The sequence below is a fragment of the Eulemur rufifrons genome, chromosome 9 (assembly GCF_041146395.1).
Source record: "Eulemur rufifrons isolate Redbay chromosome 9, OSU_ERuf_1, whole genome shotgun sequence".
Lineage (NCBI taxonomy): Eukaryota > Metazoa > Chordata > Mammalia > Primates > Lemuridae > Eulemur > Eulemur rufifrons.
The window spans coordinates 43747222-43766517 of record NC_090991.1 but is presented as its reverse complement, the minus strand read 5'-3'; the positions used below and the strand labels follow the sequence as shown (position 1 = coordinate 43766517).

General features: G+C 40.5%; 2 protein-coding genes across 3 annotated transcripts in view; one reads left to right on the top strand and one right to left on the bottom strand.

Moving 5' to 3' along the window:
- Positions 1-9836, bottom strand: part of CEP95 (centrosomal protein 95) — a 28925-nt gene extending 19089 nt beyond the window's left edge. The window contains exons 1-5 of the mRNA XM_069481622.1: positions 9741-9836; positions 8117-8245; positions 6786-6893; positions 3873-3983; positions 644-749 (exon numbers count right to left, since the gene is read on the bottom strand). Coding sequence (XP_069337723.1) covers positions 644-749; positions 3873-3983; positions 6786-6893; positions 8117-8245; positions 9741-9759 — 473 coding nt within the window. The 5' untranslated portion in view covers positions 9760-9836. The remainder of the gene's footprint in view (positions 1-643; positions 750-3872; positions 3984-6785; positions 6894-8116; positions 8246-9740) is intronic.
- Positions 9837-10598: 762 nt separating this feature from the next.
- Positions 10599-16940, top strand: DDX5 (DEAD-box helicase 5). 2 transcript variants are annotated; one of them, XM_069482781.1, is made up of 13 exons: positions 10599-10831; positions 12050-12215; positions 12548-12644; positions 12738-12871; positions 12983-13048; positions 13293-13434; positions 13519-13679; positions 13771-13943; positions 14308-14418; positions 14562-14623; positions 14706-14765; positions 16012-16236; positions 16471-16940. In XM_069482781.1, exons 1-13 carry the CDS (start codon positions 10788-10790, stop codon positions 16872-16874), a joined length of 1845 nt encoding a protein of 614 aa, XP_069338882.1. In that variant the 5' UTR covers positions 10599-10787; the 3' UTR covers positions 16875-16940. The 2 variants fall into 2 exon arrangements, with proteins under 2 accessions (XP_069338882.1, XP_069338883.1); XM_069482782.1 differs by lacking the exon at positions 10599-10831 and adding an exon at positions 11129-11151.
- The last annotated feature ends 2356 nt before the right edge of the window (positions 16941-19296 follow it).

Below are 19296 nucleotides of genomic sequence, written 5' to 3'. Positions count from 1 at the left end.
TTGGTAGTTACTGATAATTAGGTATTATATGTAACTTAAAGTTCTTTACACATTAACTGCCATATGAAATATATTTTAAGTCATGCTAGTTTTGAACCCAGGGCCTCGTGAAGCATATGTAACCCACACATCTCCTCACCTTGGGAGCCACTGGAACTTTTTTTTTTTTTTTTTTTTTTAAACAGTGCAGTGGCATCATCGTAGCTCACTGCAACCTCAAACTCCTGGGCTCAAGCGATCCTCTTGCCTTAGCCTCCAGAGCAACTGGGACTACAGGTACTCGCCATGATGCCTGGCTAATTTTTCTGTTTTTGATACAGATGGGGTCTGGTCCTTCTCAGGCTGGTCTTGAACTCCTGAACTCAAGCAATCCTCCCGCCTTGGCCTCCTAGAGTGGCAGGATTATAGGCTTGAGCGAGCCACTGTGCCTGGCCTCAAGAACTATTTTTCAAGTTGCATATAACTCATATACAGAAAACAATAAAAAAAAAAAAAGTGTTTGCAGAAAACAATAAAAAAATAGATTTTTCATTAAATTAGAAAGAATCATTTTGTTTTTGAAGTTATTATTCTATTTTCCTAATAAAACACCATGGCCCCAAGGAAAAAATTAATGATTAAATTCATGGAGATTGAGTGATACCTCCCAAAAGAAACTCTTTTCCATGATGATTTAGATTCTTTAGTACTTTCTGGCTCTTCCACAGGTTCTCCTCGATGGGATTCTGTAAAATACTGTTCAGTTTCACCTGTTCAGAACAGATAAAAACAATACCAAAAAACCCCCAAGTTAATACTACTCCTCTATATAATAGGCAGGAAGAAGTAAACACAATGAGCACCCCAACCTTTTCTGGTAAACTGGGCTCTCATGAAAGTGAAATTAGAAAGAACCCAATCATCACCTATAATAAGCATGTATTACTTGAGTAACAAAGACACACGAATGTTGATTTTAAAGCAGGGTTGAGCCAAAAGCAGTGGCTCATGCATGTAATCCTAGCACTTTGAAAGGTCAAGACAGGAGGATTGCTTGATGCCAAGAGTTCAAGACCAGCCTGAGCAAGATAGAGACCCCCATCTCTACAAAATATGAAAAATTTCAATGTACATAATTGCGTGAAAAAATAAAGAAAAAAAATAAAAAGAGAAAAATTAGCCAGGCATGGTGGTGCCTGCCTGTAGTCCCAGCTACTTGGGAAACTGAGGTGGGAGGACTGCTTGAAACCAGGAGTTTGAGGGAGCTAGGATGAGGCCACTGCATTCCAGCCTGGGTGACAGAACAAGATCCTGTCTCAAAAATATAAAAAAAAGTTTAAAAAGCAGCGTCTACAGTTGTATCCACATTTAAATGAAACATTTGAAAAAATGTTTCATTTTTTTAAAGCTAAGTGGCCCTACTTCATGCTCCAAGACAATATGCTTTAGGCTAACAGTCAGACCATATCATGGCTTAGATAAAAATTTTCCTAAGACCATCAACCTCTTTTCCACCCCAATATACTTGAGGAATACAAATTGTCAGCAGCAGCAGTAACTCACTAGGGCAGTAATTTCAGGAGATACACGGGTAAAACCTCCTATGATTTAGATTTATTCCTCTGGATATTCCCATGTACTTCTGTAGAGATTCACAGTTCAAACATGCACCTTTGTTTTTTTTTTTTTATTTCCATATTTACCAAGCAACATTTTAATAACAATTAACTTTCATGGTACATTTACTCTGAGCTAGGACATGTGCTAAACTATTTACACATATCTACTTAACCTTCACAACAACCATGAAAGAATTTTAGACAAGAAAACAGGCTTAGAGAGCTTCAGTCATACAGTGAGAGGCAAAACTTAGCATGGTCTGCCTTTGAATCCCTCCTCCCTCAGTGGTAAATGATCATGTTAGCTCAGGTCCCAGGTAAAACCTGCCCTGCACAGCTGACATGACCAGTGATAGTAAAGATTTATTTTCCATTACTGTTAATTGGCATTTTGAAGAATCTGATTGGCTCTAGGTAATACTGCCAAGTAAGTATATTTTGGACCTGCATAGGTGAGACTCAGATCTTAGAAAACATTGTCCAACTATGATATTGCCATATAGGCAGGCCTATCTGAGCAACTCCCCCTTAGCACGGCCACACACTACTGACCTTCCTTCCCCGGGACTACCCCTCAGCCCTTCACTACCACTAGACTCACATAAAAGTATCTCTCAGTTTCGTCCTCTTCTCTCCACCCCCACTGCCCTATCATCAGCCAGGCACTACCACTCCTCCCCTCCCTGCAATCAAGCACTAAATCGTAAAAGCTGCTGCTGTCTTTATAACAGCTCAAATTAATCTCAATCTCTTTACTTAGAGCTAGTTTTCTACCTCTTAGGTAGACTAAAAAGGCACAGAGCATCAAATACCTACTGGTAGCCTTGAATTAGGTGAGTTCCACATGTCAATACTTTCTCCTAATTCTTACCCTTTTGTTTTTATTGTATGTATTTATGGCTGTCTCACTGACTTGAGTAAAGGTTTCTCGGAGAGCAATAAACCTGACTTGTGGCTTTGAGTTATCCCAGAGCATTTTGAAATTAAAAAAATAAATTTGCAGTGTGGCACACCTTTCAGTTTTCCCTTCCAGCTTTTAATTATTTTTTTGCAGCAATGATTTAAAGCAGGAAACTCTAAAGATTTTAAGATTAATTTCAAATGTTATAATCACAGCATAGGTCTCATCATCAACAATGTAAGAATTAAGAAGGATAAGCCTCTTCTAATTTTTTGTCTTAATTTGTATAAGGATTTATGTTAATTACTGTTGCTGTTGAAAATGTTTTGGATAACTTTGCAAGATAAGAACAGGTATGTTTTGGATAACTTTGCAGGGTAAGAACAGGTCCTATGTTATTTCATCCATGATATTTTGAATATGGCAATATTGATCTTCATAATTTTCATTAAAAACATAAAATCAAAATTTCATACAGTAAATTGTTACAATTTGAGGAACGGGGTTACTCAAAGAGTAAAATAAAAATATTCAGGTTGTTACAACACGTAAGAGTAGGTTGGGAGCATACGTTCGGGGCAACCTGGGTCTGTGTTCCCAGTTTGCAAAAAAATAATAAAGTATAAGTTAAATTATCTTTAAAAAAAGAGTAGTTTGAAGACAGAAATGCACCAATTCTTCCTGCTAATGCCTCAGTAACATTCAAATTTATAATATAAATGGCAGTTCTGACAGAAAATTTTGGAGTAAGGAATTTTTTTTTTTTTTTTGAGACAGAGTCTCACTCTGTTGCCCAGGCTAGAGTGAGTGCCGTGGCGTCAGCCTAGCTCACAGCAACCTCAAACTCCTGGGCTCAAGCAATCCTCCTGTCTCAGCCTCCCGAGTAGCTGGGACTACAGGCATGCACCACCATGCCCGGCTAATTTTTTCTATATATATTTTTAGCTGTCCATATAATTTCTTTCTATTTTTAGTAGAGATGGGGTCTCGCTCTTGCTCAGGCTGGTCTCGAACTCCTGAGCTCAAACGATCCACCCACCTCGGCCTCCCAGAGTGCTAGGATTACAGGCGTGAGCCACCACGCCCGGCCTGGAGTAAGGAATTTTATGCAATCATAGGACTATAAACAATTTGGACAGAAATTTACCTTTCCATTATAAATTAGTTTTAAAGTAAATTGTAAGTAACATCCACATTAACAAAGGACATGATGACAGTCTAGGAAAGAGATTCCAACCACTTCGAACAGTAAGAATTGGAAATTTACATTTATCAGGTATACTGTATCAGTGATTCTGCTTCCTACAAAGAAAAATATGCAAAAGGGACATAACACGATGTAGATCAAACCAAATTTTCATTCTTTTACTTACTTTTCTCATGAGATGTTTCACTGATGTGTTCTGTAAGATACTCCAGCAACCCATCAAATATTTCTAGGAGATTCTTAATAGATTCTTTATCTCCTTTCACTATATTTTCTCCTGAACATAGAATATAAAGCTATTAAAAAATTTAACCAAGAAATCTGAAAGCTGCAAAATCTTGAAATGGATATAACACTGTGAAAATGCTATTTAAGAACACAGGAGAAACAATGGTATTATAAATATTAAAAACACCAATTTCCTGCTGCCTGATTACGTCTGAAGAAATAAAGAAGGTGTCTTTGAATATGGTGTTTAGTTATTTCTGGCATATTCCTTCATTTCTTCAAGAAGCAAAATGAGTGGACTTAAGAAAACATCCTCTAGTAAGATTTATACCAAAATATAAAGCAGCTAAGTAGAACTTTACCAGGCTTGTAAAAAAACATGGTAGGAAAGAACTCTTTCAGATTACGGGATCCCACTTTAGGTGGTAGTTTGTTCAGAGGGCAAAACAAGAGTTATCAAAACAAAAACATGCTGGGATACCTTTATAAATTCCTGGGTTTTCCCCCAATATTTGTTAACTTCTATTCAGTTTGTGTAGATCATATCATTTTTCTGATTAAAACTCCCTCCATGGCTCCCTTTCTAAAATTTAAGCCCTGCATATATAAACCCCTTTTTAATCTCACCCCATCCTCAACCTCTCCAGCCTCATTTCCCACCCACTTTATACTTGTAAATTAAACAATCCTTAGTCCAGTACCTGGCCCATAATGTTAATAGCTTTTTAATATAAATGTTAAGTTGAAATGTTGAATAGAAACAAGTTGACAAGAGCATGACAACTTGACGTATTTAATGTCACGTAAAACGGACTCCAATCAATATCAGGTACGGATGGAACTTCTGTGACACTCTGGTTGTCCTTGGGGAGATCGCATCTGGCATTCTCATGAGTTCAAACCAGTATGGGACAGAGTAGAAATTGGATATTTGGGAGAACCTAGCCATTTATAACTTTAGCCATGATGCAACACAAACCTAAACCAGAAACTTGATGTTTTACACTACTACTGTTAATAGTAAAGATAGACGATGTAAAAACATCGTTTAAAACAAACTAACCAGAAACCTTGTTTTCGAGCTCTGTGTTTTTCTGGTTTAAAATACGTAAGTATACCCCAAGGGTATACTCAGGACTTCTGAGTTTCCAGGATGGGGAATATACTTTGCTAACCTAGCAACTAAGACTGCTGGCCAGAATGCAGTGCTTCATAGTGTAGGAGAAACTCCTTTAAACAGAACACAAGGAATAAAAAGCTGCTTCGCAGTCTACTGAAGGAGGTAAGCAGTTCTGCAATTTTTCATAGGGTGGATATAATTTGTCAGGGGCAGCTTTGCATTAAAAAGTTCTACAAACCTATTTATGTTTATAACCTTGCTACGGTATGTTTAAGAAGCATAAATACCAGAAATGGCCCTACTCATGTGATAAAGCAATTCAAAATTGCAAAACAACTGGGAAACTGTGGAATTCTCTCTCAAAATGAATTATCTCCAAACTGATTTACTCATTTATTCACCTAGAACTGTATCCAAAAACTTAAGACAGAGTTATTTTCTCTTTGCAAAAATTTGTCAATACCAAATTAAGAGATGTAAATCAGGACCTATCATGATTAGCATTTATCTCCTTTAACTACTGTCAAAGAATAAGTCAACAGTAAAAGTCCTTCTTTTTGTGACTATAATTTCAAGTCCCCAAGATTCCCTCTGTTCATTAATTAGCTTGAAATAATTCACTGGAATAATCCTCATTTCTCACTATCTACAAATATCAAGATTTATAAATATATTTGGTATGTTTGCTTTTAGAATAAACCATAATACTTTGTTATTTTGGAAATTTAATTTTTTTAAATAGAGAATATGGTTCAAAATTCAGAAAGTACAAAAAGTTTACAGTGAAAATCCTTGTCCCCTTGTCCAGGAGCCCTGAGGTTCTCCTTGTTGAAGGCAATCAGTATTACAAGTTTCTCATATACGCTTCCACAGTCCTTCCAATTGCAATCAACTACATAAATATTCTCCCTACTTTTGTATGGAGTAGCACCCTCTACATGTTCATTATAACTGCACCACATTTTTCTCACACTATATTGGAGATTATTCCCCTAATATGGAACACTGTGCATGAAGAGCATCCTCAATCATTTTTTACAGCTGTAGAGTAGTTCACTGTGTGGGGCCATCAAAATTTATTTAACCAGTCTCAATTAATGGACATTTAAATGTTTCAAATTTTCAGCTATTACAAACAAGCAGCAATCAGTATGCTTTAAAATAACAAAACTAAAAAACATACTTCAAATTACCAGCTAGAACACTTACATTTCAGACCCAGATCCATCACAAACTTTTTTTTTTTCCAAGACAGAGTCTCACTCTGTTGTCTGGGCTGCAGTGCTGTGGCATCAGCCTAGCTCACAGCAACTTCAAACTCCTGGGCTCAAGCAATCCTTCTGCCTCAGCCTCCCAAGTTGCTGGGACTACAGGCATGCAACACCACGACTGGCTAATTTTTTTTCTATTTTTATTAGAGACGGGGTCTCACTCTTGCTCAGGCTGGTCTGGAACTCCTGGGCTCAAGAGATCTTCCCGCTTTGGCCTCCCAGAGTGCTAGGATTACAGGCGGGAGCCACCACGCCTGGCCCATCACAAACTTAATGTTCAACTCTCCTGGAAAAGCTCTCATGCATGGTCCTTAATTATATCAGTTGATTGCCTTGGCTCAGTCTTATAGTTTGGTGTATTACATCAGCTCATTCATTTGGTTAATTAAACAATGTCTAAAGTTCTAACAAGTTATTTTACTAAAATGTATAATTATGTGATGGTTAAGTATATACTGACCTGTTATGTGAGACAAGCTGACCTGCAGGTAATCCAAGGCCAGAGAATCAATTACTGCTTGTACGTTGTGTGCATCATCCTCTTGACTCTTGGAAATAGCTATGAGGTCTGTGGGGGAAAATGTCACATAATTTTGCATCTATGAGAGTCCAAGTTTTCATCTCTCTCTGACCAGGCTTCTTAGTAAGCTCGACTGCTACAAAAGTAAGCTCTGCCCAAACACAACAGGCTATAACGTACACATAAAGTTAATAAAGCCTGAATTCTACACAACAGAATCTTTACTGGTTATTTACTGTACTTGTTTTTCAATATTGAACACTGATTGGCTGAATATGGTTGAATATTTGTTATACCCAACATATATACAAGCATGTTCCACAAAAAGCACCATATAAAGGAAGATAAAGTGGTCTCTAAATTTTAGGAGATTGTTAATAGTCTAATAAGGGAGGCAAGACATGAGACTTTTAACCCTTAACCATGAGAAAGGAAAAAAAAAAAATCACAGCAGGTGTTCAAAGAGGGTTCTTGTATATGCCATTAAAATGGCCTATTGGGAATTATTGGCATAAAAGTTTAAAGGTCAGTACAGACCTTTAAACAGACCAGAGTGCAGACAGATCTTAATATCAAGTTTGGAGTCTGTCCTCTAGTTTTGAGGAAGATGAACCCCAGAGAAGGTTGAGACTAGCACCAAAGATACAAGCTAGAGGTCATCCCATTATTCCAGGAAGTGATGAGGCCACTGACTACATGCGAACAATAGGACAAGAAGAGAAACTATACAAATCTTATAGTAGTTATGATTATAAACTACACAAACAAACAGAGGCCGTAGAGGAATCTATGGATAAGGACTCTGACATATTTAATCATGGATACGGCAAAATGATGTCGCACCTCTGACAGAAATGAGCAAGTCACAACTTACAAGATGATAGGATATGTGATTTATTAACTGTCTTCTTATTAAACTAGGTTCATAAAATAAAAACAACAATCCTTATCCCTAACACTGGTTAAGTAACAGGATCCAACAAATTTCCAAGTTCCACTCAATTTTAGAACCTTTGAAGGTACATCTACAGAAAGTGTGTGACTTTCACAAGTCACTAGGCATGTTTAAACCATCAAACTGATTCACTCAAGGCTATGAGTAGATTCCATAAAGTATTTATTAAGGTAATGAATGCAACATTAACATAGAAAAAAGAAGTAGACAAAGAGAAAATATAAAATTTTATAAATACCAAAGAATTTCAGTAAAGGCACTAGAAACTTCTGGCCTATGACATAGACGTAATTACTATCACTTTTAGTACCCTCACCTGGTACCTTTTCTCCCAAAATGGATTGATAAAGAGCAATAAAAACATTAGCATCACAGTCTTCAAGTTTGTGTATCCTCAGGTGTATGTGACATTTAAAAAGAAGGTTATTAGCAATGGTTATCCACTCTGTTGGGAAACAAGAAGAAAAGATTAGTCTTAAATAGCACTAGAAAAAGTCATACGTACATTTAAAAAAAAAAAGAACCACAACCCTCACAAAAACAGACACTGAACTCTAAGAAGATAAGGAATTTGTTACAGAATTTCAAAGATACTCCTAGGCATGATTTTTGAAAAGATGTATCTTAATTTCTCGGGATGATTTCTAGAGTGCTATCATTTCAATGTAGTTAAAAACTAAAATGCAAACCCAATGTTTACTGTTGCAATCTGAAATTTTGTTTTTTTATTTGCTTATGACTGGCCCAGAACTAAAATCTTAAATTATTTGCCAGTCGTTTTTATAAGCTTTTCACAGGTGTTTTTAGTTAAAACACAATTGCAAGCAAACAGGAATATTATGTCATAAACAAGACGGTTGGTTAATGATAATCAAAGGTTACTACAAACTAATTAATGGGTGTTGCTTCAAATTCCCAATGGTACTGGTCATGTTTTTATACAATTAGCTTGTGCAAATCAGGATTTCTCTGGTGCCAAGTAAGTGGTATTTAACTTAGGTTGTTAAGAACTGAAATCATGACAAAATCAACATGAACGCATTTGTTAGGCTTTTTTTTTTTTATATTTGATGTATATGAAAGAAAACATGGCAAATACATAAAAATATTCCCAAGCTCAGAATTAGCACATTACCAACACTAAGTTTCCTGTGTACCACAGTCTCCCTTCCCCCAGATATTTCTGGGATTAGCAAACTAAGAGTTTCTTGACCAAAGGTAATTTAGAAAGCTTGAAACACGTATTCCCCGAAATGACTGGCGATTAAAAGGAAAGCACTTTTATTCAGTTTTACAGATATCTCCAATATGTTCTGGAAACAAACGGTTGTGTGTTTTCAATGCACATTATCCCCTTCTTCCCATGCCCATTTGTCACAGCTGACCAAACTATGACAACTGGTTTGTACACTGTCCTGGAGAAAAGGATGAAAGCGACCTAGACAACCAAATCAATTCGCTTTTCAAAACCGGTGCTAGACAAAGCCGGTAACTCTAGAGGGCAGTGAAGAGAAAAAAGCACCACTAGTCTCCTATGACAGGGTAATCTCCACGGTGCTAGCCCTCAAAACACCAATACAAATGTAGGTACGACCTCAGTCCTCTTAACGCAAGAGCAGAGAGCACCTGCACAGTGGCCAGTATCCCAGAGAAATACAAGTCCGGGTAAGACCCTTCTGACTGCTCTTTATGCAACCAGGATGTGGGTGTCCTACTGGTCTCGACACAGCACCCCTCTCTTCCACCCCATATCGCAACTCCACAGCCTCGAAGTGAAGGAGAGAAACCGAAACCCTATCCAGAGCCCCCGCGACTGCGACTGGGTGTCCGACAGTCACGAACCCCGTCAGCAGCCCAGACCCAATTCAGGCCGGGCCGAGGACTTCGGGGAGTTGGACGGCTTCAGTCCACACACACCAGGGGTCCAGCTTGAGACTCACCTGCTTCTGAGCCGGCCATGTCGTGGAAACAGGTCGCCACCGGACTCCCAGGCAGATGCGGGGGCGACGGCGTCCGGGAAGGGCCGCACGGCTCACTCCCGGCGCTGGGAAGAGAGACTACGAACGATAGTGTGAGGACAGTGGGGAGAGAGAGGGCGGGGCGTTAAAACGGCTTCTCCCCGCTGATTGGTCATCAAAGGAGCACTTCCTTCTCACAGCACGCGCCTGGGCGGCGGTTTGCGGGCTCTAGACACCACTCTGCGCGGGCAAAAACCCGCTGAAGGATTCTCAAGTCGGTGGGTAGGCCCGTCCAGGCTTGGCCAGTCTCCCGGGGGCATTAAAACTGCACTTCCGGTGAGCTATTTCGTTATGTATTCCTCCGCCGACGCCAACTTAAGTAGTGCGGTCCGCTTCCCCCGCTCCCGGGTTGGCGGGGGGGGGGCAGTCACGTGACAACACGAGGCTCCGCCTCCCCGTCTCATTTGGTAATGGGCGTGAGCGCTCTGTAGGGACGTAAACATCGCCAAGTGGGGAGAGTGGGTTGGCCTGTGCTGGCTGTTTTATCGTCTTGCTGGACCTCGCAAAGGGCGGAGTGGCTTGCTTGAGCTGTGGAAAGACGGGAAAAAGGGGAAGTGGAGGCAGTGCGGGAGCAGGCATTCCAGTGGTGGGCGGGTCCAGACATGAAAGGAGTGAAAAACGGGCGACTCTGAGAGAGCTGGGGGGGAGGGGCGAGACCCTGCCGGATTCCGGAACGGCAACGGGCGTTGCGGCCTCCGCGCAGGGGGCGGGGCGATTAGGTCATAGAGCGGCTCCCAGCATTCTTTGCGGCGCAGGAGGCGGTCCAGACTATAAAACCGGCTGCCGAATCGCGGCCGGCACCTCATTCATTTCCACCGGTCTCTGGTCGTGCAGCTCCGGCTCTTGTCATCGCCCTCCTTCCTCCGCTGCCGCCCCCGCAAGGCTTCGCCGTCGCCGAGGCCACTTCTAGCGACTCGTCGCACCCGATTCTCTCCACTTCGTTCCCCGCCAACCGCAATCATTGACGCCATGTCGGGTTATTCGAGTGACCGAGACCGCGGCCGGGATCGAGGGTGAGTATGGGAAGTGACCTGTCAGGCCCGGCGGGTGGGGGATGGGAGGCCAGTGAGGGAGGCGGCGGGCGGGGGTCGTGCGGTTGGTCAGTTCAACTTATCTTTGGGCCTTCTCAAACGGAGGTTTGCGCCATTTTGATATCCACGTAAAAGCGGTTGTACGAGATTTGCCAGTTAACTGTCTTCAAGCTCGTTTTTTGTTTGGGGGTGGGGACCCTCGGGGCCTCCGCGATCTAGTAGCTGTTGTGGGAATTCAGAAGAGCATTTTGTGGGGGCAGGAAAGCGCGACACTTCGAGGCGGAGGAAAGAGGCGCCATGAGGTACAACCTTTCGGGAGGTGCTTTTCGGGGTTGCCGGCAATTCCGTGGAAGCGAGGGGACCGTTTTCAAAGCTATTGATGTTGTTGGGGCTAGGGGATGGCCGGCGCCACCGGCATCGGCCATGTGGCTGAGCCTTGGGTACAAAATGCCGGCCTGGACATGGCGGCGCCTTTGTTACCCCGCCCGGCGTAGGAGCTCAAAATGGCAGCGTCGAGAAAATGTGGCGCAGAGAGAAATGCGAGACAAAGGGGGAAGCGCCGCCCCAGCGGGAACGCCGCCCGGCCGACTCCGCCCGGGCCGGGACTCCTCCCCCGGTAGTTGCCGGCTCCTCCTTCCCTTTTTCCTCACGTTATATAATTTTGCTGTCGATCGGGAGCTCTACCGCGGGATTCCCCGAACTCGGTTCGCTTGCATAAGTGTCCCCGAAAACACCCTTGTTCTTTTCTCGCTGCCTGTGCTGTCCCGTTAGCCATTCTTAACACCAAAGCTCCTTTGCTTGGAAACAGACATAAAAATAACACCGCTGTTAAGCTCCTCCCTTTGTATCGTTCTTATCCCAGATACTTAAATTCCTAAACTCGTGGTAAAGACTGTAGTAGCCACGAGCTTGTCTTTCCTTGTAATTCAAAGTTCTGGTGTTTGGGCAGCGAGTTTCCAACCTGATAAAACCTAGGCTGTTTATTTGGCCTCAAAAGTGTGTGCCTGGGGGACTATGAAAAATGACATAGACAATGTTAATTGTGGCGGTTGAGAGAAAGACTCACTGAGGACAGTGCTAGGTATACCTCTGAAAGTCTGCTTTCAGTGGTTTTTAATGTGTGCCAAGGGATGGTTAAATTTGTGTAGAAACCCATATATAGCCATTTGCAATGTGGATGATCTTTTTTCTTAATTTCAGGTTTGGTGCGCCTCGGTTTGGAGGAAGTAGGGCAGGGCCCTTATCTGGAAAGAAGTTTGGAAACCCTGGGGAGAAACTAGTTAAAAAGAAGTGGAATCTTGATGAGCTGCCCAAATTTGAGAAGAATTTTTATCAAGAGCACCCTGATTTGGCTAGGCGCACAGCAGTGAGTAATTTCATGTGGCTTCATTAAGCTATAACTCAATGGCTTGTAGTAAATCAAAATTTGACAAGTATTTTGCAAATGACTTGATTTTGATGGTTACACTTTATAGTTGGGGAAGAGGTGGTACTCACTTTTGGAAACAGGTGGCTTTGAATTTTCTACTTAAAACAGTTGAGTATAATAGAATAGGTGGTTCATGTGCTATAAAGGGTTTTCATGTGTGCTTCCAGATAAAAATGTAGGGCACTTGTTAAACTTAGGGCTGTACCAGCAGCATGTTTAGTTAGAAATGGTTGTCATGAGACTTAAGATTATTATAATTTGTTTTGCAGCAAGAGGTGGAGACATACAGAAGAAGCAAGGAAATTACAGTTAGAGGTCACAATTGCCCAAAGCCAGTTCTGAATTTTTATGAAGCAAACTTCCCTGGTAAATGCTAGTTTTGAGTCTGCCCCAGCATTTTTGTTCCTTCCTTTGTCTTGGCATTACTAATTCTTACTAACCTGCTGTCGCTAATTACAGCAAATGTTATGGATGTGATTGCAAGACAGAACTTTACTGAACCCACTGCTATTCAAGCTCAGGGATGGCCGGTTGCTCTAAGTGGATTGGATATGGTTGGAGTAGCACAAACTGGATCTGGGAAAACATTATCTGTAAGTTTGGGAGAACTCTTGAGTTAATCTGATACATGCAGCAGAAAATGGAATGGGAATGAAAAGAAACCAGAGTATTAATATAATTTCTGTTGTTCTCACCCAAAATAGTATTTGCTGCCTGCCATTGTCCACATCAATCATCAGCCATTCCTAGAGAGAGGCGATGGGCCTATTGTAAGTATATGTCTTAAATTTTTTGCCAGAAATGTAATATAGAGATGTGTAGACTATGTGGGAAAAGGTGGAATTTTGTGGTTTATATAGAGAGATTAGTATTTTCATGCAGTTGTAGCTGGGGAGCTACTTTGACTATCAGACAACAAACACAATTAAAGAAAGGATCTGCCAGTATAACTAATAAATTAGTAATTTAAAAGTAGTATCCAGAACTATGCTAAAAAATCTGTTCTTTCCTTAGTGCTTGGTGCTGGCACCAACTCGGGAACTGGCCCAACAAGTGCAGCAAGTAGCTGCTGAATACTGTAGAGCATGTCGTTTGAAATCAACTTGCATCTATGGTGGTGCTCCCAAGGGACCACAAATACGTGATTTGGAAAGAGGTATTTAATAAAAAAGGTTTTGTCTGTCACTGGTGGTGCTAAAAATTGTAGATGTTGTGTTTATGCTTCTGTGTTTAATTGCAGGTGTAGAAATCTGTATTGCAACACCTGGAAGACTGATTGACTTTTTAGAGTGTGGGAAAACCAATCTGAGAAGAACTACCTACCTTGTCCTTGATGAAGCAGATAGAATGCTTGATATGGGCTTCGAGCCCCAAATAAGGAAGATTGTGGATCAGATAAGAGTAAGTGTCCTTAAATGTGTTATCTTTTCAAACTGAGTTCTAAATTCACTTTTAGAGTACAATGCTAATTTTCTTTTTCAAAATCTGTTAGCCTGATAGGCAAACCCTAATGTGGAGTGCAACTTGGCCAAAAGAAGTAAGACAGCTTGCTGAAGATTTCCTGAAAGACTACATTCATATAAACATCGGTGCACTAGAACTAAGTGCAAACCACAACATTCTTCAGATTGTGGATGTATGTCATGATGTAGAAAAAGATGAAAAGTAAGTTTTATTAACTCTTAAACAGCTTTGCTGTACAAGTTGAGGAGTAACTATTTTGTGCATTTTCGTGATTTCAGTTGGCTTGCTCTGTTTGTTTAAAATTAGCCTGCCAGTCCTGAAAATTTCTTGAATCTGCCAGATAATTGGCTGGTCCTCATCGATAGCTTTTCCTATGGGAAAAGAAATTCATGTGTCCCCTGGTTTACTCAAGGACTAAGGATAGAATTGCTTGATAACTGGTCTTGCAGGTGTTTCTTCTTTGAGTTTTAGCCCTGTGAATTTGACTTGATGTTTCACTGACCATAAATTTGCGACCGTAACCATTTATTACTTTTAAGATTCACGAATTTTCCTTTGTCTCCAGACTTATTCGTCTAATGGAAGAGATCATGAGTGAGAAGGAAAATAAAACCATTGTTTTTGTTGAAACTAAAAGAAGATGTGATGAGCTTACCAGAAAAATGAGGAGAGATGGGTATGTAGGTTTCCTCTGTGGAAGCAGATGTATTGGAAGAGACTTGAGGAAAGGGCAAACTTAGAGCAGGAGCAATGAATTTTAAGTTTTATGAATGGGAATCGTCTGACTTGTATAAGTAATATAACTTTTCTTTAATTTAGGTGGCCTGCCATGGGTATCCATGGTGACAAGAGTCAACAGGAACGTGACTGGGTTCTAAATGGTAAATACTCCAAATGAGTTTTTTTTCCTTAACCTAGAACTCTTGTTCAGATAATTGATCATAAATATGCCTTCCTTTGCAGAATTCAAACATGGAAAAGCTCCTATTCTGATTGCTACAGATGTGGCCTCCCGAGGGCTAGGTTAGTACAAACTCGCATTCATGGCTTGGTTTCCCAGAAGATCTCCATATAATTTTTTAAAGAAAGTTTATTGCTTTCTTTAACCTCTGCATTTTTTTCTAAGTTTTTTTCATATAAAGGTGCAGTCTTTGTGGCAAGGCCTAGGCATGACAATCGGAGGACTCGAGGGGGATGGAGGACTAGTGATCGGCTGGCTGCATCCAGTCGATTAGAGAGGTGAAAAGCTGAAAGTGTGCCAGTAATCTTCAAAAGGCAGAACATACCACCTCTGCCCCGTAAACTGTTCTCTCCGGGGGAAAAAAATGGAAGTTACCCTCACAGTTCACTGCCGTGGTATTTCTTCTGTCCCATGCTTTGCATGACTGCCATGGTACAGCATTGTTTCAAACTGTTGACTGTGATCTGTGGGTCTTTGAGTTTCAGTGAGTTTGCTGAAATGTCGAAGAAATATTTCCAAACTACAATGTTCAATGAAATTTTTGTTCAAGTTTGAAATGGAGAGAGCAGCTTTAAAAGGTGCTAAGCCTTTTACAAATTGGTGAGTACTGGCACATGAGATCTAGAGCAGGAGCAACTTCTCACACTTAGTCAGTGGGAAAAGAAAGCAGTGCTTTGAAAGTTCCTCCCTCACCTACACAGTAGTCGTCATGTCGAGACCTGCCAGAGAGAGACACATTCTCAAGTGAATCCTGGCTTCTTGGAAGCGCTTGCCTAGACGAGACACAGTGCATAAAAACAACTTTTGGGGGACAGGTATGTTTTTCTTGCAGCTGCGGTTGTAAGGTCTTGGCAAGACAAGCAGTGTGGCCAGAATTTTGAACTTCTGACGAATGTGTAATGCAAAGGACCTTGTATATTTTTAAGGGTCCTCAAAATGAGCACATGAAGAGTTTGCTGTGAAACTTTAAGTGGCCCTACTGCGCAGAAGCATTCAGATGTCACTTGATGATCTGTAAGGGGACTTGCTGGTACGGGAAATGTGCTAGGGAATACACATTCCTTTTAACAGGCTTTATCACTGGGCGGGTGAAGACTTACACAGATGACATGTGCTTTTTTTTTTTTTTTTTCCCCTCTTTTCAACCCAATGGTATTCCTACAAGGAATGGATAACCATTTTAACTGTATTTTTTGCAGCCCGTACCTTCTTGGGGATACAATTGTCTAACTTTTTATTTTTGGTCTGGCTGTTGTGGTGTGCAAAACTCCGTACATTGCTATTTTGCCACACTGCAACACCTTACAGATGTGGAAGATGTGAAATTTGTCATCAATTATGACTACCCTAACTCCTCAGAGGATTATATTCATCGAATTGGAAGAACTGCTCGCAGTACCAAAACAGGCACAGCATACACTTTCTTTACACCTAATAACATAAAGCAAGTAAGCGACCTTATCTCTGTGCTTCGTGAAGCCAATCAAGCAATTAATCCCAAGTTGCTTCAGTTGGTCGAAGACAGAGGTTCAGGTAAGACTAACTTTTGATAAGAAATTTTGGTCATTTTGAGTCACATCATTGTCTACAAATCCATTTAAGTGGGATTATTGGAGGGTGAGTAAAAACTTCAGTGTAAAACTTAAGCTGAGAAATTGTATAAACATTTCATACTTAGTTCTATTGAATTCTTTCTGTGTTAGCATATATGCAATGATTTGTGCCACAGACATCATGAATTCTAATTTGCAATTATTTTTTTGACAGGTCGTTCCAGGGGTAGAGGAGGCATGAAGGATGACCGTCGGGACAGATACTCTGCGGGCAAAAGGGGTGGATTTAATACCTTTAGAGACAGGGAAAATTATGACCGAGGTTATTCTAGCCTGCTTAAGAGAGATTTTGGGGCAAAAACTCAGAATGGTGTTTACAGTACTGCAAATTACACCAATGGGAGCTTTGGGAGTAATTTTGTGTCTGCTGGTATACAGACCAGTTTTAGGACTGGTAATCCAACAGGGACTTACCAGAATGGTTATGATAGCACTCAGCAGTATGGAAGTAATGTTCCCAATATGCACAATGGTATGAACCAACAGGCATATGCATATCCTGCTACTGCAGCCGCACCTATGATTGGTTATCCAATGCCAACCGGATATTCTCAATAAGACTTTAGAAGTATATGTAAATGTCTGTTTTTCATAATTGCTCTTTATATTGTGTGTTATCAGACAAGATAGTTATTTAAGAAACATGGAAAATGCAGAAATGACTGCAGTGCAGCAGTAATTATGGTGCACTTTTTCGCTATTTAAGTTGGATATTTCTCTACATTCCTGAAACAATTTTTAGGTTTTTTTTGTACTAGAAAATGCAGGCAGTGTTTTCACAAAAGTAACTGTACAGTGATTTGAAATACAATAAATGAAGGCAATGCATGGCCTTCCAATAAAAAATATTTGAAGACTGAATTAAGTGGAAATTGTACTTTATTTTACATATATAATGCCATGTAAAACTGCTTAGATGGTCTTTGTTTTTTAATCATAAAACCTAAATGACTGTTCCTTTCCATTTAATTTGGGAGGTTGGGAGAGGGGAGAATCAGCAGGCCCTTTACAATAACCCATTCATATTGCTAGAATGCAAATGGATTGATTTAGGTGAATTTTAATTACAGGCTAAATTGCATAAAAGTTCTGTCAGCTCCCAACATCAGGAGAGTCACTTTAATAGACTATTTTCCTTATTTCTTAGTATGGTTAAATGAGAACTAGTAAAATAGATACAAAATCAGTTGTATAATGTGAGAACAACTTTTTCAAGAGATTTATATTCATGCTCTTGACTATATTGTGAATTACTGAAATGTTAAAGCCAAAACACTAATTTAGACCTTCAAGATGGCCCAATAGCCAAGTTTGAGTCTCTTTAATGGACTGAATTTGCACAATATCCTTAGTGCAGGTTACTCGCAGATCCTAGTCTTCACAGGCTCCCTGGGGCTTGTTAGTCACACTGGAAGTCATGAATGTCTTTCCAATAATTCAGGGAATTTTAGAGATCTCCAAACTGAGGTCTACTCGTACAGACTAACACAAGGAAAAAAAAACCTCATTAAAATTAATGGTAAATCAGGAGGCAATATAACCAAAAGCACAGCAAATAAAAGTCTTCATGTTAGGAGGTTCAACATTGGTTTATTGCTAGATCCAGGGGATAGCTTTAGATTTAACTTTGGCTCACCAACCTAACTTCCTAATCTTTTATTTCAGTAATAGAAATAGGTCTGAATGTCTTCCCAGAAAGTCTGGTATGTGTGTTTTTGCCAGAAGAGGTCTTCAGGAGATTTTATTTAACTTCTGATTATTAAACAGGCTTTAATATTAGTTAATGCCTTATGTCTAAAATGTAAAATTAGGATTTGTTGGGGGTGGGGGCTGGGATGAGGAGTGGTATTTCTAGGACTAATACATTGAAATCTAATTCAGCCTCTAGTAACCTGAATGGTTTTCAATGGCATGGTTAAGTCAAATTCATGGTTTTTAACTTAAAAGAAACTTTTGGGGTAGGTTGGAGCATTTATTAATTACATATTTTACTGTTCAATGTCTTAACGTGGGCCTTTTAATTTGTAAACACTGAAATTGTGGGGCTGTGGAAAACATTTACCTATTTACCTTTGAAGTTTTAAAAGACAGTCCACTTTTTAGCATGTGTGTTGTGTCCAGCCTGTGGTTGTCTTAATAAATGTGAATTTTCTCCCCATTCTCTCTTTTATTTATTTGCGTAATAGGCCTTTTCCCCTGGTGGGAATTCTTGAATGTGGAAAAACACTTGGTAATAGTACCCAGCTTTGCAATTATTATTGCTTTCCAGCAATACTGTGGCACTTTCTAGCTTGAATTTTTTTTTTTTTTTTAACCATTATACATACACAAGAAATTACTTCCTGTGCCTGTCCTACAGCACCTTAGCCATGACCAAAAACTCCTTTTTTAACTCACCTTTTCTCATAAACTGTTCCTTCCTGGCAATCTAGTGCTGCTTCGTTTCTGTTAGGCTATTATCTTTCAAGTTTCCTATACCCACTTTAAAGGGAAGCTAGTACAGGCAATCATGGGCTTTGGAATCAACCGTTTTCTTCTTCAGTCTTTGGCCGTGCCACTTCACTACCTGAACAATTTTCCTAAGGTCTCTTCTTGTTTAGATGGAGATTGTAAAGGTGATCGTGGGTCTCTGTTTTGAGCACTGAACTTACTGCATGTTTTGATGAACCGGTAGAAGGGTCCTCTGGTAGAAGAAATTGGGGCCTATACATTAAGTGGTTCTCTATCACCAGGAGGGCCTGTTGAAAACGTTGTGGGGGGGAGGGTGCCCTCAGCAGTTCGTTTTTAATGCGTTCCCAGGTGATGTAAGTGCTGCTGACTGGGCCTGCCCTTTCGCAGCCACTGCAGCATGCAGGGCAACTACCCCTAACCCCGTTACACAGCGCCACAGCCCCACCGCACCGAGAGGTTAAGCTTCAAGACAACTGCTCTGGAATTAGGCCTGCTGGCAGCAACACTGCCTGGTTATGAAGGCCTGGGT

What these genes read in the sequence shown, in the direction of transcription:
- DDX5 (XM_069482781.1), top strand. Translation starts at nt 10,788, where the DNA reads ATGTCGGGTTATTCGAGTGACCGAGACCGCGGCCGGGATCGAGG. An exon ending in AGATTGTGGATCAGATAAGA is followed by an intron (nt 13,680 to 13,770) that starts GTAAGTGTCCTT and finishes AAAATCTGTTAG; the next exon opens with CCTGATAGGCAAACCCTAAT. An exon ending in AGAAAAATGAGGAGAGATGG is followed by an intron (nt 14,419 to 14,561) that starts GTATGTAGGTTT and finishes TCTTTAATTTAG; the next exon opens with GTGGCCTGCCATGGGTATCC.